Source organism: Ascidiella aspersa, chromosome 9 (assembly GCF_963924565.1).
Source record: "Ascidiella aspersa chromosome 9, kaAscAspe10.2, whole genome shotgun sequence".
Classification (NCBI taxonomy): domain Eukaryota; kingdom Metazoa; phylum Chordata; class Ascidiacea; order Phlebobranchia; family Ascidiidae; genus Ascidiella; species Ascidiella aspersa.
In genome coordinates this window covers 841,894-860,317 of record NC_139455.1, presented here as the reverse complement: position 1 = coordinate 860,317, position 18,424 = coordinate 841,894, and the positions used below count along the sequence as shown (strand labels likewise).

The window sequence follows — 18,424 nt, the reverse complement described above, 5'->3', positions numbered from 1 at the left end:
TTTTGCAATGACTCTGAACCCAAGTGTTTTTACAAGGAGTAAAAACAATTTTATTACAGCACTTATTTGGATATTGTGGATTAAGTTTGCAATTTCATCGACGCCTTTTTCTGCCCGTCATGTATCTACAGGTAAACACTAAGTGTAAATGTTGAATTTTTATTATATTTGAAGAATATTTAAAAGTACAAGATTTTCTAACTAATCTGTAATAAACAACTGTAAGTTTTTATAAACAGATCAAACCTGCACCCCAAAAAATCAAATAAGCACCCTGACTTTCCCGTACGTTAAAACGAGCAGGTTTAGGATGCAGCCTGTCACCCCAGTTTTTTTTGAGCTACAGGCCCTATTATTCCATGCCATCTAGGATGTCCGATATAGGCATTTTGTTTTACCGACATCCGGACAAAAAGTATCATGATCCACTTCGATACCAAATTACCTTATTAACTTCCTAAACAAGCAAAATAGATGAAACTAAATCATTCAAGAGTAATTTATTTAAAAAAAAAATGTTTTAGTGTTTTAAGAAACTTTATTACCTTCTGTTGTTAATCATTTGTTTTTTTGTTTAACTTGTGCCAGATTATTATCTAATGCCAACTATTAGCAGTGGGTAGGACTAGAAGTCAAAGCTTTAAAAAAAGCATTTATCAAAGCTTAATGGTTAATCTGTTTTTCAGAAAACATACCATCAACGTCTTGGCGCAACTGTTCGTTAACGATGTTCACATGCCGAGCGGGCAAGAAGGATTGTGTGTCACTGGATTGGTGGTGCGATGGAGACGCAGACTGCGACGATGGAAGTGATGAAGATAATTGTGGTAAGTTGGTGGCAGCAAAAAATATATAGTGTTCGTTAATTCTTGTTTAAAAATAGTTTATTTGAGCAAAAATAGTGTTTGTTTATTTCTTTTCAGTACAGTTATCAGTAATAATCAGATCATTTCCTTGTTTTTAAAAAGTTGGGTTGCCATAAAGAGAGGGTATTATTTTATATTCGTGAGACAACTACCGGTACTAAGAGTTTAACGAGCTAATACACCTAAGTTTAAAGTTTATTAAAATTTAGTTTTATGTAAAGATTGTCTCCAAATTATTCATTTATTTATTCATTCGTCTGGCATAAACAAAAAGCCATAATTTGACTCTGTGAGAATGTGTAAACGGTTGATGTTTGTAAATCGAAAGCAGAAAGGCTACCAGGTTTATAGTGCCAGCAAGACAAGATGAAAATCATCTAGAGATTCAAACTCATTACCGCGGCCATCCTGGGACCGGCAGTCTACTAAATTAGCTACGCAAGCTCATAGGGGAGCAAGTCGAGAAACAATCATAGCACCATTGCCTGCTGCATCCTGTTAGTAAACCTAACCTGTGGTGAGGTTCGAACTCACGACCTTGGTCAAATCGGACCATCGCTCTACCAACTGAGATACACAGACTCAGACTGGAGCAAATCGTACAACAACCATAACACCGTTGTCCGTTGCTTTTTCAAGCATTTTTATTATCCAAGCATTATTTGAATATGGTATGAGTATATTTTCACAAATAAATAAAATCAGTTATAAAAAAAATATTCCAATATTTTTTATGTGAGGTACAACAATGAGTATATTAAAGAGAACAAAACTGCAATGGATTTTGGGATATTCATTTAACTTACGCTGAGTCAAAAGCGAAAAACCGTTATTTCATTATTTTAGTACCTGTGGTAAGATTCGGGGCCGTTCACTCTGTTAACTGAGTCTCTTTATATATTTGTTGTTGTATTACAGAAACAAAGGTGTGCAAAGAGTCGCATTTTGAGTGTGGTGAACCAGGAGATTGTATTGCCACTGGTTGGCTTTGTGATGGTGATCAAGATTGCCAGAATGGAATGGATGAAGCTCCAGACTTGTGTAAGTTACTATATTTATTTTTACTTTTTAATCAGGTAAATGGCAGTTAATGTGATTGCCGCTAATCGCATGATGGTATTGAATTATACAACACTATGTATTGAATTATACAACACTAAGCATTGATCATTCATATAAATAGACAATAACAACATATTGCTACAAATATGGACTCATGACAAAATAAATTTTTTGTTACAATGTCCTGTTTTTTAATTTTTTACTAAAAAACTTTAAATGCATATTTTTTCATATTTCATGTAGAACAAGTAACTATGATTGATTAATTGATGCAAACAGGATTTATTTGCTGGTATTCATGTAGTTTAAGCCAAAATTTGCAATGACATGTATATATTGGAGTTAAATATGTTTATTTCAAAATGACTGGAAGTTCCATAGTTACCAAATTATCCAACAATTTACATGTTATGGAAACAATTGTCTCAAATATCTTCATTAACCTTTCAAAATTGGGAATTTTTATCGAGTCATCACGTCTTGACATTTTCAATTTTGTAACGGATGGATATTTCAGCAGCTTGTAAGGAAGTGTTCCAAACTGAGTATTTCCTGAATTGGTTTAAATTGTCAATTGTGCCACTTGTCTGACAGTTAGTTACCACGTTGTCTGTAGCTGACTTGTAATTAGAAGAGACAAACTACAGTGTTTCATGGGCATTTGGTGTGACTGGGTGTCTAGCCTTGATGTACAATTGACATGCTTCACTGTGAACTAATTGTATCTCCAAGTTTCTTACTATACATATCATATTTCAATAAGTCAATTTTTTCCTAAACTTTCCCAACTGGTATATCTTTTTGTATTGACTATTTAGATGTTTTCTGTCCAAATTAAATATGTTTGCCTGTTTTATTTTACCTTAAAAATTTTGTTCAAAGAATTAAATTAAGAAATATTGCATATTGCAATCTGGCTGACTCTAGTATTTTGAAAATTTTTAGCTTATTTTATTTGGTGGTCAACTATCTTGAGAGAAATAATTCTCACTATTTTTAGCTGCTTGTTGTTTGTTTTGACAAAACCAGCACAAGACATACGGATCAGTTTAATATCATTTATAATATATAATTATTCAAAGATAGCAATCCTATTTAACACCTTAGCCACACTATATTATTGGGTACACTATGCATGCACAGATCTGTAATATAATTTTATAATGACTGTGAAAACTAATAAGGTCGAGGAGATCGATATCATCTTGATTAAGACGTTTTGTTGCTGAATTTAGTCACTTATTTATGTTTTTTAACTGAACCACTTTAAAAATTGAAAAAAATGTAGGTTATTTATCTTTCGATTTCCCACAAAACTTACTGGAAGATACATTGATTGCTACCTAAGTTTACATTTAAATTTACCTATACACATTTTTTATTATTGTGTCCCGAAAAAAAGTTTTTTGGACTTTTGTTGAGTTTGTGTGAATTAATATTTTTTTTTCTGGAGTTTACTTTGTTTTTTGCCTCAAAACCTTTTATTAATTTGTATTTGCAGGTGATTCAAACCCGACGTGTCGGTACTATGGTGCAGCATGCGTCAGCCAGCCAACATTGTGTGTTACTTACGACAAGCTCTGCAATGGAATCGTCGATTGTCCAGACGATGGGTCTGATGAAAAGTTTTGCCAAGGTTTGACTTCATTTAAAAAAAGATTGTGTCGGACTTTTATCCTTAACTGTTCTACATTATTTCTACAACAAAAATGAATTTAATAAAAAGCTGGTCGGTTTGTATACCTGTTAATTCCTCTTATTTTTCACAATGCATATTCTTTTTATAAATGGATTAAACGTTCATGATAAAAAATTATGCAGTAAAGTAAAACGATTTAAGATAAAAATCATAGTTTGTATGCCTAGTATTTCCTTGCATAGCAGTAATATATATATCTAAAAAAATAGTTTAAATGTTTATGAAACGAAAAAGCAAGTATATAAAAATATATCTTTAGCAAACTTTACCAGAAACAGATATTGATAGATAACAGTAACAGGATTATTTTTAAAACAAAAAAAAATTTAATTTGCAAAAAATTTGTTTTCATAATGTGAACCTAAATGTTAATAAAAGTGTATGTTATGCAGAGAAGGCCCCTGGTTACAACGGGCCTTCCCAGTGTGCTGTGTTGAACTGCACGTACCGATGTGCGATTCTCCCTTCTGGGGCTGCTTCTTGTTATTGCGCCGACGGTTTTGTTATCAATGATTCCGACAACAGAACATGTTCAGGTAAATTTAAAAACCTCTACCGTGCTATTCCACTTATATTTAACTGTGCGTTTTTAACAAGTTATATATACAATTAAACGTTTCTTGTTTAGGAAAGTTTTATCTGATTATTTTATAATTTTTCAGAAAGTTTAAGATTTTTTGCTAAAAAAAGCATAGAGCAACAAACATTTACTTTTTTTTGCTCATTTTTTTACCAAGATTGCAAGCTATACCTTGGTCCTTGTAGATAAAATCATACATACATGTCATACATATAATACATATATGTTACGTAAAGTCATACATTTCTAGTATAACAATTTTACGAACTAGAAGTCTTTTGTCCAAAATATTGGACTGATAGTTTATGATATTACAATGTCAAGTATCGTACATCTTAAAACTTTATTATTTGTGCACAGCTATTACCTTTATTCCCTTGACACATTATAAAGAGTACTTTTTTTTTATTGCCATTTACATTTGAAATCAAGAAATAGAATATTAAACTCTTCACTATAAATTTTTTTTGTGCAGCTGTTTCAGCCTGCTCTGTGGTGAACCCATGTGAGCAGCTTTGTACCGACGGGGTCGGTTGGAATGTTACTTGCTCCTGTCACCCGGGGTTCCTTGTTGACCCCGCAGACCCCCATTTGTGCTTCATACCCCCCTCAGACCAGGACCAACCTTACCTGCTGGTATCCAGCAATGAAAATTTATTGGTAAATTACCTTTAGTGTACTACAGGGCTGCCATAAAGTCTTTAAATATATTTGGTTTTGTTTAACTTAATTTTCACATTAAAAATTCCCTTAACTTTTCAAAAGAATTTTAATTTGTTTTATGTGCAGCTTAATCTATGTGTTAAAAAAAAAAATTTTAACCATTTGGTATGTGATCATGACATAACAGTGTTTTGTTTTTTCAATTATATTTGAAACATTTCTTGTCGTTAAGTAATATTAAGTCTTCCAAAACCGATAAATTTACTAAAATGTCTTTGTGTCCTTATTGAAGAAAGTACAGTTTAAATTGAAATGCAATTCTAAGCTAAATGTTGCTGAAAATTTTAAACTAAATAAACAGTTTTGTATAGTTATCAATTTCTTAGACCTCACAACAGTTTTTTTATGTATACTTATTTCTTTGTTAAGCAATAATCAAAGTTGTCCAGCCCTTTATGAAAAAAGTTTGGTAACCTTTGTCCTAAACTAACCCCCTAGCTTTTTATTATCTTTAGAAAGTGAGCTTGGATGGGAGCCAAAAAGTGCTTTACACTTCAAAGACCGGTGCCAAAATCCCAGCGATCGATTTTGATTGGTCGAACAACCTTCTTTGCTGGATCTCCGTGACCTCTAACCCCAGTTTAAGCACTTTCAGTTGCAGCGACATCAAAGAACTTAGAAGTGCAAAGAGATTACCACTTCCCTATAGCGTGCATAGTAAGTTGGAGTTCTGAATGTACAAAGGCCACTTAGATTGTAAAGAAACGATTTGAATGGTTGCCGAAGTGTTGGTTAACAACTACAATTACCAGAGGAGGAGCTATTTTTGATTATTATTATTATTATTATGCCTGATATCAACATTTTATATGTTCCATAGATTATTTCACCCTTTTTTCAACCCTTTAACAAAATATCTAGTAAGAAAAAAGCCCATACATATGTAGTTGGATGTTGACTGTTTCGATTAAATCTTCATTTATTTACAAATTTGCAATGCCTTTTTGTATTTCTCCAGACGTCCATCAGTTTTTGATTGACTGGCTGACAGGCAACGTATATTTTGCCGACAGTCGGGACGGTCGTATATTTGCCTGCAACATAACTGGCCAGCCGGTTTGCCGAACTGTCCATCAACTAAACTCTTCTGACCACTTGCATGGAATCGCAATCGACCCCCTTTCTGGGTAAGTTAACTTATAATTTTTTGTATGTAAACTGTATAACACAGCTCCTCTTGCGATTTCATGAGCGTTCACAGTTATTCACCCTTACAACTTAGGTGACTTAAATAGTTTGACGAAACTTTCAAGAAGAAATGTAATTACCCGAGAACTCGAGTTTTTTGATGAATTTTTTTGCTATGTTTTAATATTTTATTTATTGTTTTTCAAGATATACATAAGTGCAAGTAATTTGCAGATGTTTACCTGAAACAGATTTTTTTCACATCTTATTGGTTTGCTATTATATTTTTTTAATGTTATTTTAATGACATATATTTTGCTTGGTACTTCGTTAAATGACACAGCTTATAATAACTTGAAAACGATTTTTGCATGACATTCATTCTACTTTAAACATCCCTAGTTACCACTTGTGCCCCCATTGTAATTGCAATTCTTTAAACCAGGGGTTGTTTTTAGGCTTATTTTTGCGTAGAATAGTTTTATTGAAAATAAGCCACACGCCGGATTATATTGCTTGGCAGGCCGGGTCCAGTCTGCTTTAAACTCTTAATGTTTTCCAGTTTGTTGTTCTACACCGACCACGGCGTTTCACCTCGGTTGTCGAGGGTTGAAATGGACGGGGGTTCGCTCGGGGTCGTCGTCAATCGCAGCATCGTCTTCCCCGAGGTTCTCACCCTCGATATTTACGGCAAGCGGATTTATTTCATCGATACGCACCAAGGTTTGTTGAAAAAGTTGCAACAGCCAGCTGTCTGAAAACTAACAGATCTGAAGTCTTCATCAGTGAACAGCACAAAAGCTTACACAAGTGGATTCATATTTTATTCAAATGAATACAAAACAATGTTAACTAATGGATCCTATCCGATACTGAAGTGTACATAAATTTATTAAAACACAACTTAGGATTACACAAGTAGATTCCTATTTAATTCGAAAAAATACAAAACAATGTTATTGAAACAGAAACAGCTTGAGTGTAAGTTAAATATCATTGCCAAACACTTACAAGTAACCTACCGCGGCAAAAGTAATGACACCTACTGCCATAGGGCCAACTACTGTGTGAAGGCACCATGTGCTCAGTGACCTTTGATCATTTGACCTTGGGCCATAGAATGCTTACACAGTTAAATAGGTCATAAAGCACTTACATTAAAATGCGCTTTTGCAAACCCACTGCTAAACTTAACACTGTCCATGTTTAACATGTTTGCGAAAGCTGTGTGAAAAACTTTGAAATATAGTGTCTCTTGTGTGCAAAGTACAACAGTTTTTGCCTCCAGAAACTTGTTTGTGTCTCTAAAAGATTCAAACTTTACAGAAACTAGCAAATCTAATTATAAATGTTATTTCATGCTTAAGTTTGGCTTTTGATTTCTTACGAAGTTGTATTTTGTGAATATTAGGGCCTAAATTTACCAGTAGTTGAAATTTTAGTTTCAATCATCAAAATATTGATCATGTTTTTTAATCACTACCCGACTTACAGTAGTTTTTTTGAAACTTTCTAACGATGAACAAAATAAGAAATTTTAAACCATAAAGAATATCTACAAAACATGTTTGGCAAATTGGTTGCAGTAAATGTAAAGTTTTCTATGTATGATTTTTTTACTTTAAAGAGCTTTAAGTGGTTCTACTTTTATTTAACTCAAAGCTTGCTTTTATTGTCGTCTTTGTTATGTATCAATTTTTAAGCATTGTGAAAATTTAAAACAAACACTTTGTTCAAATTTTCCAGATTACATTGAATCTGTGGATTATAACGGCAGACATCGCAAGATGGTTTTACAATCGAAAAACAAACTATTCTTTACTGACATCGCTTACTTTAATGGTAAGTCATCTGTTAAACTTCAATGCTTTTGTGTTTGGTGTTATTTAATTTTGCTGTTCTTTACACAATTGAATAATGGAATCTTACAAATAAATATATTGCATTGCTTTATTTACACCAAATTTGTTTTTAAGTAATTGTTAAACAAAGATAACATTTTTGGGTAATATTATTATAGAGACATAACTTTTTGGTATTTTTTAGGCTCTATTTACATTTTTTGGACACTTTGGCTAATAATGGAATGGTTTTACAATAATATATTAAAAGTCAACAATCAACATAATAAAGAAAAATTGTTTTTTAGTTCACACAGTTAATAATTTTACTTAAATCAGTAAAAATTGTAAATTCTAGACACATAAATTTCTAGTTATAAATAATAAACTTCAAGTTTATTGTTTAACTTAAAAAAATTCACACTGTAAAATAAATACTTCTATTGCAAAATGAAATACATTTTTTAACTGATAGACCTTTACTAGCCTTAAATCTATCGTGTATTTTCACCATAACATTTTCTTTTGTTGTGTTCAGGTTCTATTTTTGCCACGGATTTTCACAACAAAAGCATCGTAAGGATCCCTGCCTGGTCTTCAAGTGGACAAAACAGCCAGGTTGTGGTGCGAGGACTCAAGTACATCTACGTAATAAAGCTGGCCCACAAGCACCTACATAATGAAGCCGGTAAGATCGTTTAAGTGCTTCACTGTTGGAAAGAAGACACCAAATTAATTTTTCATAAAGTATTTTCTGTTGTGTAGTATATGTGGGCTCCCAATTGGTAAAATGCATTTGAAACCTAAATTGTTTCTTTAATTTTTATTCATTAATTTTAAAGTTGTAGTTAGTTTGAAATTAAACTTAAGTTTTGTCTGCCCTGTTTAGTAACTGTTTTTATGCAGGCTTTACTAACTAAAATAATAATGGTTTCTTTTAATTTTATTTTCCAATTTATGAAGTTAGTTATTTTGCCCTGTATTTATTTTAAAATTCTGCCTGATTTGAAATTAAACTTAAGTATTTTCTGCTGTTTAGTAGCCTATGTAGGCAACCTTACTGGTAAAATGCAACGAAAAGTTTAATGGTTATATAAAAAGGATTTTATATTTATTTTAAACATAGATTTTAATTTTTTTTGCGTTTTTTGTATATATATGTTGAAATTTAACTGTTATATGATTTCTTGAAATGCTCAAGCTGTATTTTAAATTCAATATTTTGGGCCAAAATATGTATTCAATTTATTGTTTGTCCAAAATCAGAAAAATATGTCGATTGTATTGATTCTCTTCTTTTCACAAAAACCTTGTTTTTGTTAACGGTGTTACATTCGCAATTGGTTAGGTAAAAAGTCACCAAATTATATCGTTGATTGTTCTTTTATTTTTCAAACAAAACTTGTGTATTGTATTCTAAATTACTGCTTTTAACTCTTTCAAGTCTTATTTCTTTTTAGACTTGCAGCACGGATGTAAGAACAAAGGTTGCGAGCAGATTTGTCTCCTCACCGCCTCCGATAACTCTTCACCACCAGGGGGCGTATGCAAGTGCCAAGCAGGATTCACTCTGGCCGACGATGGAACTTCTTGTAACAGTGAGTTTATTGCTTCTTTCCTAAAAGTGTTTTTAAAAGCTTTATTTGTGGTTAGAAGAACACTATGTTGCAATAAAATGGATGTAAAGCAGAAAAATAATATCATTAACTCACCACAATGGTTCTATATATAATTGTCAGATTAATTGTGTGTTGATTAAGTCTTTTAAAATAAGCGCTTTGAATTGTGTATATAGATTAATCATTTTTATTATCACCTAATTTTAAGTAATTTATAGGAACAAAACGTTTCTTCAAAAAACCTTTAACAACCTGATTTTACAAACCTAAAAGACCCATTTAGACAACTTTAAATGACCTTTATTAACCCACTAAAGAGCTCCAGGTAACCTGTAGTAACCTTCACCCAAAGCCCAAATGACCTTTAGTAACCTCCTTGCAGAGCCCGAGGGCGACCAGTTGTTTCTCCTCTACGGAAAATCCAACCCCGGTGAAATCAAGGGGGTTTCCCTGTTCGCAGACAGGGACCACAACTACTCACCCATGATCCCGATCGAAAACCTGCAAATGCCGCGAGCGCTCGACTACTACAGGTGCGTGGTGACGTCATCGATAAAGAATTTGTGACGTCATGGCTTACAGTGTGGTGACGTCATTGCAGAACGATATGAACCTTAAATGTATTCAAACGTGTATATTTTTCGCAAAATAGAAATGATAAAGAATGTTACATGTTTGTTGTGGCGTCATCATAATGACGTCATCGACCAGTAGTTCGTGTTACCATAGCTTGCATTGTGGTGACATCATAGTTTGCAGGAACCAATCTTCTGAGTTCAATTTGCCCAGGTCTGACCTAAATAATACCTATATGTGTTTTTTTCCGCAGGGACTCGGACGGAGTTGATTGGGTGATTTATTCCGACATCGGAACTTACGAATTGTCTCGACGAAGAATCGCACCTGAGGAAGGCGCAGAAAGCGAGGTTTGGGCTAGTTTATATAATTAGCAAACTGTTAATCATTTGCCCGTCTGAAGACTGGCTTAACACTTATTGAAACGTTTTAAATGCTTTCTACTTCTGTATGTGCTTAAATATTTATTCCACGTCTGTCGTCTAACTACAACCTCCAGCCATTATCTTGAGTTTTATTAGAAACGTTTAAAATGCTACCTACTTGTGTATGAGAGCGAGGTTTGAGACTAGTTTATATTGTTAACAAATGTTTAAGTCGTTTTCCCGTCCTAAAGCTAACTTCAATAAAGTTAATTCAATACATTACTGTGTCATTAAACTAGCTAGCCCATTCTGTAAGGGATGTTTGTGTAGATAATTTTAATGTTTTAAACTTTTTTTGTAAAAGTTTATTTTATAAAACTGTGACAGAATTTATGCGTTATGCGTAGTTTTCCAAAATCTTGTGAAGGTCGATGCCGACTGAAGTCTTTATTAGTTAACAAGAGTTGCAAAAACTTAGTTTCTTATTCAAATAGAATAAATAAACAAAAGTTACCAACACTAACAATCAGCACTAACTCGAGTCAAAGCGCGTCACTAGGAGCAGTGTTAATCATAATAAAGCACTAAAAGGTTAACAATATCCACATAATGCCTCCCTGCTAAGTCGTCGCTTTCTGACAAATGTTTTATCTCGCCTCTTTTTTTTCTTTTGCACTCGTTTTGTTGTGTCGTTCGTTATATAAATAGAATATATCAAATAAGAAAAAAAACAAAAAACAATAATATTCAAATAATGTTAATAAAGTCCACATTTGTTGCAGATAATCTTCGACATGGCTTTCCACGACTGCCAGGGTGTTGCTGTAGATTGGATGAGTGGGAACGTATACTGGACCGACGATGGATACGGAACCGTGAATGTGGCCAGGCTGGCCAAGGAACGCTCGGCACAGTCGGGGCCAGGTCGACCCGGCGCCGCCGCTTCCAAGGGGGACCACAAAACCTCCCCTGTGTACCTGCGCAAAGTGCTACTGCGCAGCAATACGTCACACTTGAGAGCGATAGCGGTGGATCCAGCCGAGGGGTAAGACGTTTATTATTTATTATTTTGATTATTTTTATATTTTTTCATTTTTTTATTAAATATTTTCATTTATTTTTACTATACATCCTTGCTCTCAGTCTGAAGTACTCCATTTCTTCAAATTTATGCAAAAAGATTATGTCAAGTCAAGCCGTTTTCCCAAATGACTAAGTCTTTCCCAAACCATTTGAAAATAGTTTAAATATTCTAATAGTTTAACGTTTTTTAATTTTTTTGATTTTACGTTTTTTTTATTGAGAGGGGGGGGGGGACGTGACTTGAAATATTGACTTTATTAGCAAAAGACACGACTATTTAGGTTATTTTACAAAATACTTGACTTGGACAAAATGACTTGTTTACAACACTGCTGTTATTTAAAACCAACCTTCTTCACTCACAGCCTGATGTACTGGACCCAGTGGCAAGTAGCAAGATCCCAGCCCGGTTATTTCGGCAGCATTGAACGAGCTTGGATGGACGGGAGTAACCGGACCTCACTCGTCACTCCCAAACAACTGGACGGTGAGTCCGTTTGTGGTCAGGTCGTTTAGTGGTAGTGTCCTATAGTCAGGGTTGCCGTTCCGTGCTTATTTATAAGATTTGTGCTTAGTTTTGAGTTGTGTGTTTAGTTTGTTATATTTTAGAATTTATTAAACACCACTACAGTTTTTTTTTTTTTTTTTTTGCATGTTTGTTATATTTTCTTCGTTTAACGATAATAATTATCCAAGGTAATTTATTCGAAACGTTCACAAAATGCTACCTACTTCTGTATGGGCTTTGATATTCTTACAACGTCTTACTACAACCTCCAGCCATTATGCTCCAAACGTAAAAACGTGTGTTTTGGGCAAGATATCGACAGGAAACAGCTCTCAGCCCGCTCCCTTTGCTAATGGAATATTTTCTCGCAGGTGACGACATCTTGTGGCCAAACGGCTTGACCCTTGACCTTAAGCACCGCCTTCTGTTTTGGGTCGAAGCATATTACGACCGCATCGAGTGCGTTAATTTGGATGGAACGAACAGAAAGGTAAGGTTGTCACGCTTGAGCGGTCATGCGTTTGACACTCTACGATCCTGACGTAAAATGAAGTGTGCGGCGATAATTTAAGTGGGTCGTTAAAAGTGTTTTCGTTTGGTCTGCTTTTGAACGCAATTCATAATATTTTTGGGGATTGTTTAAATGTCTTATTTCATGGCTAAAGATTTTGATGTGCAACCAGAATCGTTTGTTTTTTTACTATTCGAAAAAAAAAATAAATTTTGAGGCAGATTCTGTTGTTTGAAAGAAATTGCTTACACTATTATGCTTTTTCCTAACAAACCCCTAAACTTTTTACAGGTGATAACCAAATAATACCCAAAACTAAAAGATAACCCAAACCAAAACACCAAATTTAGAAATTAATTAAACGCAACAAACACTTTTATTTTTTCCCCAAGTCCTTTATTGCTCTCCTGAAACACTCACACGTACACATATGTGTGATATTTACCTCCGAAACCGGTTTATTATACCTATAACATCTAAGTATGCTGCATTTTTACTTTTAATTTTTGCTTAACAGTTTATTATCCTCACATGCTACACATCTACATAAATACAGGATGGATTTAATATCATTGTTTATATACGTTCCACAGGTGATTATGACCGGCAACTTCCACGGAGTCCACAACGCCCTGAGTCACCCCCTGTCCGTGGTCGTCTACCAGGACCCGTCCACTGGGGGTCGCTACTTGTACTGGTCCGAGTACCGATCCGCCCAAATAATCAGACTCGACCTAAACGTAGCACTCAACGCTACAGGGGGACTTCCCCGGAGTGCGTACACTACTGTGGTGCAAGAGAACCCGCCATTGCTGGAGGTTGGTTTTGATTTTTCCCGACGGTTATTTTGTGATTAATCGCCTTAACTAGGCATGGCCGATGTTGTTAAGCCATGAATCATTTCAACAACTTTTAACAAAGATTTCACCATGGTTGGTCTTGATTTTTTTTTACCTGGTATTTTGTAGTTAATTGCCTTTTAGTAAGGGTTATCCAATGCTATCGAAACTAACACCTAATACCAAGCAGTAGTGTTGGTACTTATCCGATACTCGAGTGTGATCGGTGTTAATTCGATATTAAATTAAATTAAATATTTCTGTAAACGGGAAGTAAAGTTAACAATTCCAACCATGGTTTGCGGTTCAACTTGCGAGTGTTTATCCTCTATTGTTGAAGGTTGGTCCTCTTTGTTTTGTAGTTATTTGTTTTTTGGCTAGGAATGACAGTTGCTATATTACTTATATTTTCCGATCGGAACAACTTATGTTCATAAGGAAAGACAAAACGATGTTCTTTATACTTGTGTACAATTTTAAATTAATTTGTTTATTAAGGTTGGAAAAGTCATTATTCAATAAAACGAATTCGGTTGAAAAAATAACTTTTTTACAAATCACCCAAAAACTCGTTTTATTGAAAATCGTTTTTTTAAAGAAATGACAAAGAAAAGCCTTTTCGTCATTTTATAAAATCTGTGAAATAAGTGGAAAAAATACAATGGGTTGTTTGGTTACAATAATATGCTGCGAAATATAACACTGAGCCGTAAAAAAAGTTAAAATTCGCTTTACCTTTGTTAAGTTACCTCCAGTTTTTAATCTATACTCTCCTTTTTTTTGTAATTTGTGGTGCAGAAAAAGTTAAAAATATTTTACACATGTGCATGCCAGTATGATTAGTCTGACGTGCGCATGCGCATTGCGCAGTACGAAATACTGATGAGGTGGCAAACATTAAATCATAAACGCGGAATAGCATATGGTTGAATTGATTCCAACCACGTATTGTAAGTGGATGAATAATTATACGACAAAGCTATAGGTGGATTGCCTAATCGCCATAGTCTTTAGTTTTGTAAATGGGTAAAATACAGTTTGTCGAGCCTGAGCCGGACCCGGGACTCGGAATAATCGCACATTTGGCCGGAGTTGGACTCGCTTTCAACTTTTTGCGGGGTCAGACTCCGGTAACTTTTTCGCAGCCGTGCCTCAAACCACTATAAACGCTTCCAGAGAGAAAACCTCCTTCTTCTGTTTCAAATCGTTGTTTAAACTTCTTTGTTATATACAGCGTTTTATTTTTCTCCAACCATTATAAATCCACCAAGTGTTGACTGATCAACTAACGGTTACTAACCTATTCTGTTCGAACATGAAGTTACATTTTAAGCTGTTTTATCAATATTTTTACTGTTTAATTTGATCCTTCTTTAAAACTTCATTCAACCTCCAACCATTAACTCCACCAAGTCTTTGATGAAAACTTCCTCGTTTGTTCCAGATCGTGGTGTACGACCCAGCATCGAGGAACGGATCCAACTCGTGCTCCTCCAACCCTTGCTCCGACATCTGCCTCCCGATCCCTGTTCCTCCTCACTACAGATGCGAGTGTCCGGATAACAGAAGGATGGCAGAGGATCAGCACACTTGTATAGGTAATACAAATAAAAAAACAGCTCCTCTACAATATTGCAGGCGTTCTGAGTCATTCACCCTGAATAAGATGATTTCGATTGGATGCCGGAATGTTGGAGAACAAAATAGAATTACCATAGGAGCTGTCTATTGATCTATATTAGTATACCTGGTAGCAACAGTTTATATTGTATAGGTAAGCTTATTCAAATAGAATTGAAATCGATTAAAAACAACATCTGCAAAATTCGACAAAATCTTCAAAGAAAAAAATTTCCATTCTACCTCTATCCTAAAATTGTAAAGCAGTATTTGGTCTAATTGAAATTATGATTAAAAGTATAAACCAACAATAGAGAAGTAAAACGTAGAGTTGAAGATCATAAAACTTAAAATAGCCAACAAAATCAACTAAAAACGCACATAAATCAAAGATTAAAAAATAATATTGTCTATATATTTGTAAAGGGTTGCCACAAAGTTTTTACATCTTTAAAAGTGTTTCCTTTGATTTCACAAAAGTCTGTGTTTTTCAACTATTTTCTATTGTGCCGACCGCGAGGGATCCATTTTTAGATCTTAGAAAGGCTGTATGTATATATTTTATTTAATTATTTCGATTCTTTAAAATTTTTTCATAAAACCGTTTGGCAACCATGTATTGTATCTCCTAATTAATTAATTTCTACTCAATCCTACTAATTTGTCCCACTCCTTGCCCTCAAAACAGTACGTCACACATATATTATGACGTCACACATATATTATGACGTAACACATATTCTGACGTCGCCATAAGAGAGAAGGTGACCTTTTCTCCCCTTTTCCGCAAGTCCAGCAAACCGTGGGGCGGTTTTGCCAACACGCGGTATTGTGACGTCACTATAATGTAGTGTTGTTACGTCACAGAGAAGGAGAACTACACGCCCCCCTCCCCCTGTGCGAAAGACCACTTCGAATGCAGCAACGGACTTTGTGTTCCTGTGAAGTGGCTTTGTGATAGCGACTACGACTGTCTTGATCATAGCGACGAGTCACTAGATAGATGCAGTAAGTATTTTGGTTTAGATTTTTTTTTTATCTTTTTTATATTTTTAATTCAAACATTTGAACAGGCAACATTTTTAGTTATCTTGGTTTTTTTATTTTCGAACGGCTACCACAAATTAAACTTCCAAGGAAAAATTGCATATCCAACAAATACGTTCGATCTTTTATTTCAATTGTAGAGCATCGAATAAACTTGTTACCTTTGTAGTTTTTTATGACCCACTTTCAGCATGTTGTTTTTTAGGAAACAGTTTTCGTGCTTTATACAAACGGAAAATTAAATAAAACCAGCTCAATAGGTGAACCCACGACCTCATTTGTACGTTAGTGGAGACAAATGTTTTATGATGTCACTATTGTTTATGACGTAACTATTGTTGAACAGTGAACAGCTCGTGTCCCTCCGGTTGGTTCAAGTGCCCCAGCTCGGGGATTTGCATCGCGGGGAGGTGGGTTTGTGATGGGGACGCTGATTGTACGAGTGGGGCAGACGAAAACCCAACAATATGCAACAGTAAGTTGAAACCATTGAATAACGTTGAATAATATATTGTTACGTACCCCGTAGCACGATATAAAACACAACCATATGCAACAGTAAGTTCAAAATAAAGTATATGAATAACATCGAGTAATATGTTGTAGCATACCTCAAAGCTCAGCATATGCAAAAGTAAGTTGAATAACGTGGAATAATAATCTCTATACAGAAAGTGCCCCATTGCACAGTATAACACCATAAAATGAATCCCTGTAATTAAAACCAAATATAAAACTGTTCTTCCAGCTAATATTTTTAATAAATGTACCGACGTTTTTTTACGGGAAATATTCATCAGGCCAATAATTTTGCAACTAATACTATAGATTGCTGTCTCGGTATCAACTTTTATTTGTGTTTAGACCGCACTTGTAGTTCTGGCCACTTCCTGTGTTCGAGTGGACTTTGTATTCCTGATGTTTGGAGATGCGACGGTGAAGACGATTGTAGCGATGGAAGCGATGAAAGCGCCAACTGCTGTTAGTACAACTCATCATATATATTACCTGTAGAACACTTGGTATTTTGTGGAGCATAATGGCTGGAGGTTGTGCTTAGACTTAAAACGATTTTATTTGTTAACCCAGAAACCTTTGAATGTGGATTAGACAGGAACCAGCAAAAACAACCCTAACCTTTACCTCTTATTTTTTTTCCCCTATTGTTTTTCCCTTATTTTCTCCCTTTATTTCCTCCCCTATTTTTCAACCTTATTTTCTTCTCATCCATATTTTTTCACTTTATTTTTTTTTCACTTTATTTTTCTTAAGATTTATTTTTTTCTCCCTTAATTTTTTCACCTGTTATATTTTTCACTGAATTTTTTTTCAAATTTATCTTTCTCCCCTTATTTTTTCTCCCCTTGTATTGTTTTTTACATTATTTTTTACCTTTATTTATTTTCCCAGCTTCGGCGGCTTGTGACGAGGGAGTGCAGTTCACGTGTGGTAACGGCAAGTGCATCGCTGTTGAGTGGAAATGCGACGGGGAGGACGACTGTGGTAAGAGCCCACCTTATTGCGCAATGTATGATTATTATTGCGCAATAAATACGAAGCCAAAATACGGTTAATAATAGTTTATTAACAGAATTGTTGTGGGATCAAATCGAACTAAAATTTTGAACTAAACGATAGTATCATAAAGCTTGTTATTTTTTTCATTATCACCGTCCCGCGATTACCTATGCTAACAGTCTTACGACTCTTTATGAAGAAGTCTTTGGATGTATTTGAATTGATTTATGTATTGGAATGTCTTCGAAAAAACTTGTTGTTTAAGTCTTTAAATAGTTTTGGAATATAGTTTATACGTATTACACCACTTTATGCTGTGTGTTAAGTAAGACCGCTTTGTTTCCAACCATTTTCTATTGTGTTGGCGGTTGTATTGTTATTTTTTCGAATTATATCCAAAAATTCAAGCGATTCAATTTTAGGATATTTCAAAGTTAAAGATTTTCGTTCAAATTGTTTTTTAATTTTTTTTTAATAAAAATGTGCGGTCACCATTATAACATTACAGGAGATGGTTCTGACGAGCTTGACTGCCCTGACAAGTGGCAAGGGCAACTGGCATGTATGGGTGGCAACCAGTTCGCTTGTGGCAATGGCAGTGACGAGTGCATACCAAGGAGGTGGCAATGTGATGGCAACACTGACTGCCACGATGGAAGCGACGAACTGAACTGTGGAGGTAGTTTATAACGTTTTTTAACGAACTGTTTCTTATGTTATTGTTAGGTTTGCCCAGTGTTGTAAACAGTTAAGTCAATTGACTTTTTTAGTGCACTTAAGTCACTATTTTCAAATGACTTGACTTGGCTTAAGTCTTTTGACCAAAGTGAATTAAGTCT

General features: G+C 34.6%; 2 protein-coding genes across 2 annotated transcripts in view; both read left to right on the top strand.

The window, feature by feature from the left end:
- Positions 1 to 8,385, top strand: LOC146131778 (prolow-density lipoprotein receptor-related protein 1-like). Its single transcript, XM_083397045.1, has 11 exons — positions 1 to 131; positions 687 to 827; positions 1,785 to 1,907; positions 3,430 to 3,564; positions 4,020 to 4,163; positions 4,683 to 4,867; positions 5,386 to 5,587; positions 5,889 to 6,057; positions 6,621 to 6,781; positions 7,805 to 7,900; positions 8,375 to 8,385. Exons 1-11 carry the CDS (start codon positions 8 to 10, stop codon positions 8,383 to 8,385), a joined length of 1,491 nt encoding a protein of 496 aa, XP_083253171.1. The 5' UTR covers positions 1 to 7.
- Positions 8,386 to 8,442: 57 nt separating this feature from the next.
- LOC146131776 (prolow-density lipoprotein receptor-related protein 1-like) overlaps positions 8,443 to 18,424 on the top strand; it is a 78,564-nt gene continuing 68,582 nt past the window's right edge. The window contains exons 1-14 of the mRNA XM_083397044.1: positions 8,443 to 8,587; positions 9,360 to 9,497; positions 9,901 to 10,051; positions 10,348 to 10,444; positions 11,242 to 11,504; positions 11,908 to 12,029; positions 12,422 to 12,540; positions 13,155 to 13,379; positions 14,845 to 14,998; positions 15,888 to 16,028; positions 16,414 to 16,542; positions 16,932 to 17,048; positions 17,478 to 17,570; positions 18,094 to 18,264. Coding sequence (XP_083253170.1) covers positions 10,002 to 10,051; positions 10,348 to 10,444; positions 11,242 to 11,504; positions 11,908 to 12,029; positions 12,422 to 12,540; positions 13,155 to 13,379; positions 14,845 to 14,998; positions 15,888 to 16,028; positions 16,414 to 16,542; positions 16,932 to 17,048; positions 17,478 to 17,570; positions 18,094 to 18,264 — 1,681 coding nt within the window. The 5' untranslated portion in view covers positions 8,443 to 8,587; positions 9,360 to 9,497; positions 9,901 to 10,001. The remainder of the gene's footprint in view (positions 8,588 to 9,359; positions 9,498 to 9,900; positions 10,052 to 10,347; positions 10,445 to 11,241; positions 11,505 to 11,907; positions 12,030 to 12,421; positions 12,541 to 13,154; positions 13,380 to 14,844; positions 14,999 to 15,887; positions 16,029 to 16,413; positions 16,543 to 16,931; positions 17,049 to 17,477; positions 17,571 to 18,093; positions 18,265 to 18,424) is intronic.

Bases quoted from the DNA above. Each gene is read 5' to 3' on its own strand.
- LOC146131778 (XM_083397045.1), top strand. From the start codon at position 8: ATGACTCTGAACCCAAGTGTTTTTACAAGGAGTAAAAACAATTTTATT. The intron at 4,164-4,682 runs GTAAATTTAAAA...TTTTTTGTGCAG, and splicing joins CGACAACAGAACATGTTCAG to CTGTTTCAGCCTGCTCTGTG. The intron at 6,058-6,620 runs GTAAGTTAACTT...AATGTTTTCCAG, and splicing joins GCAATCGACCCCCTTTCTGG to TTTGTTGTTCTACACCGACC.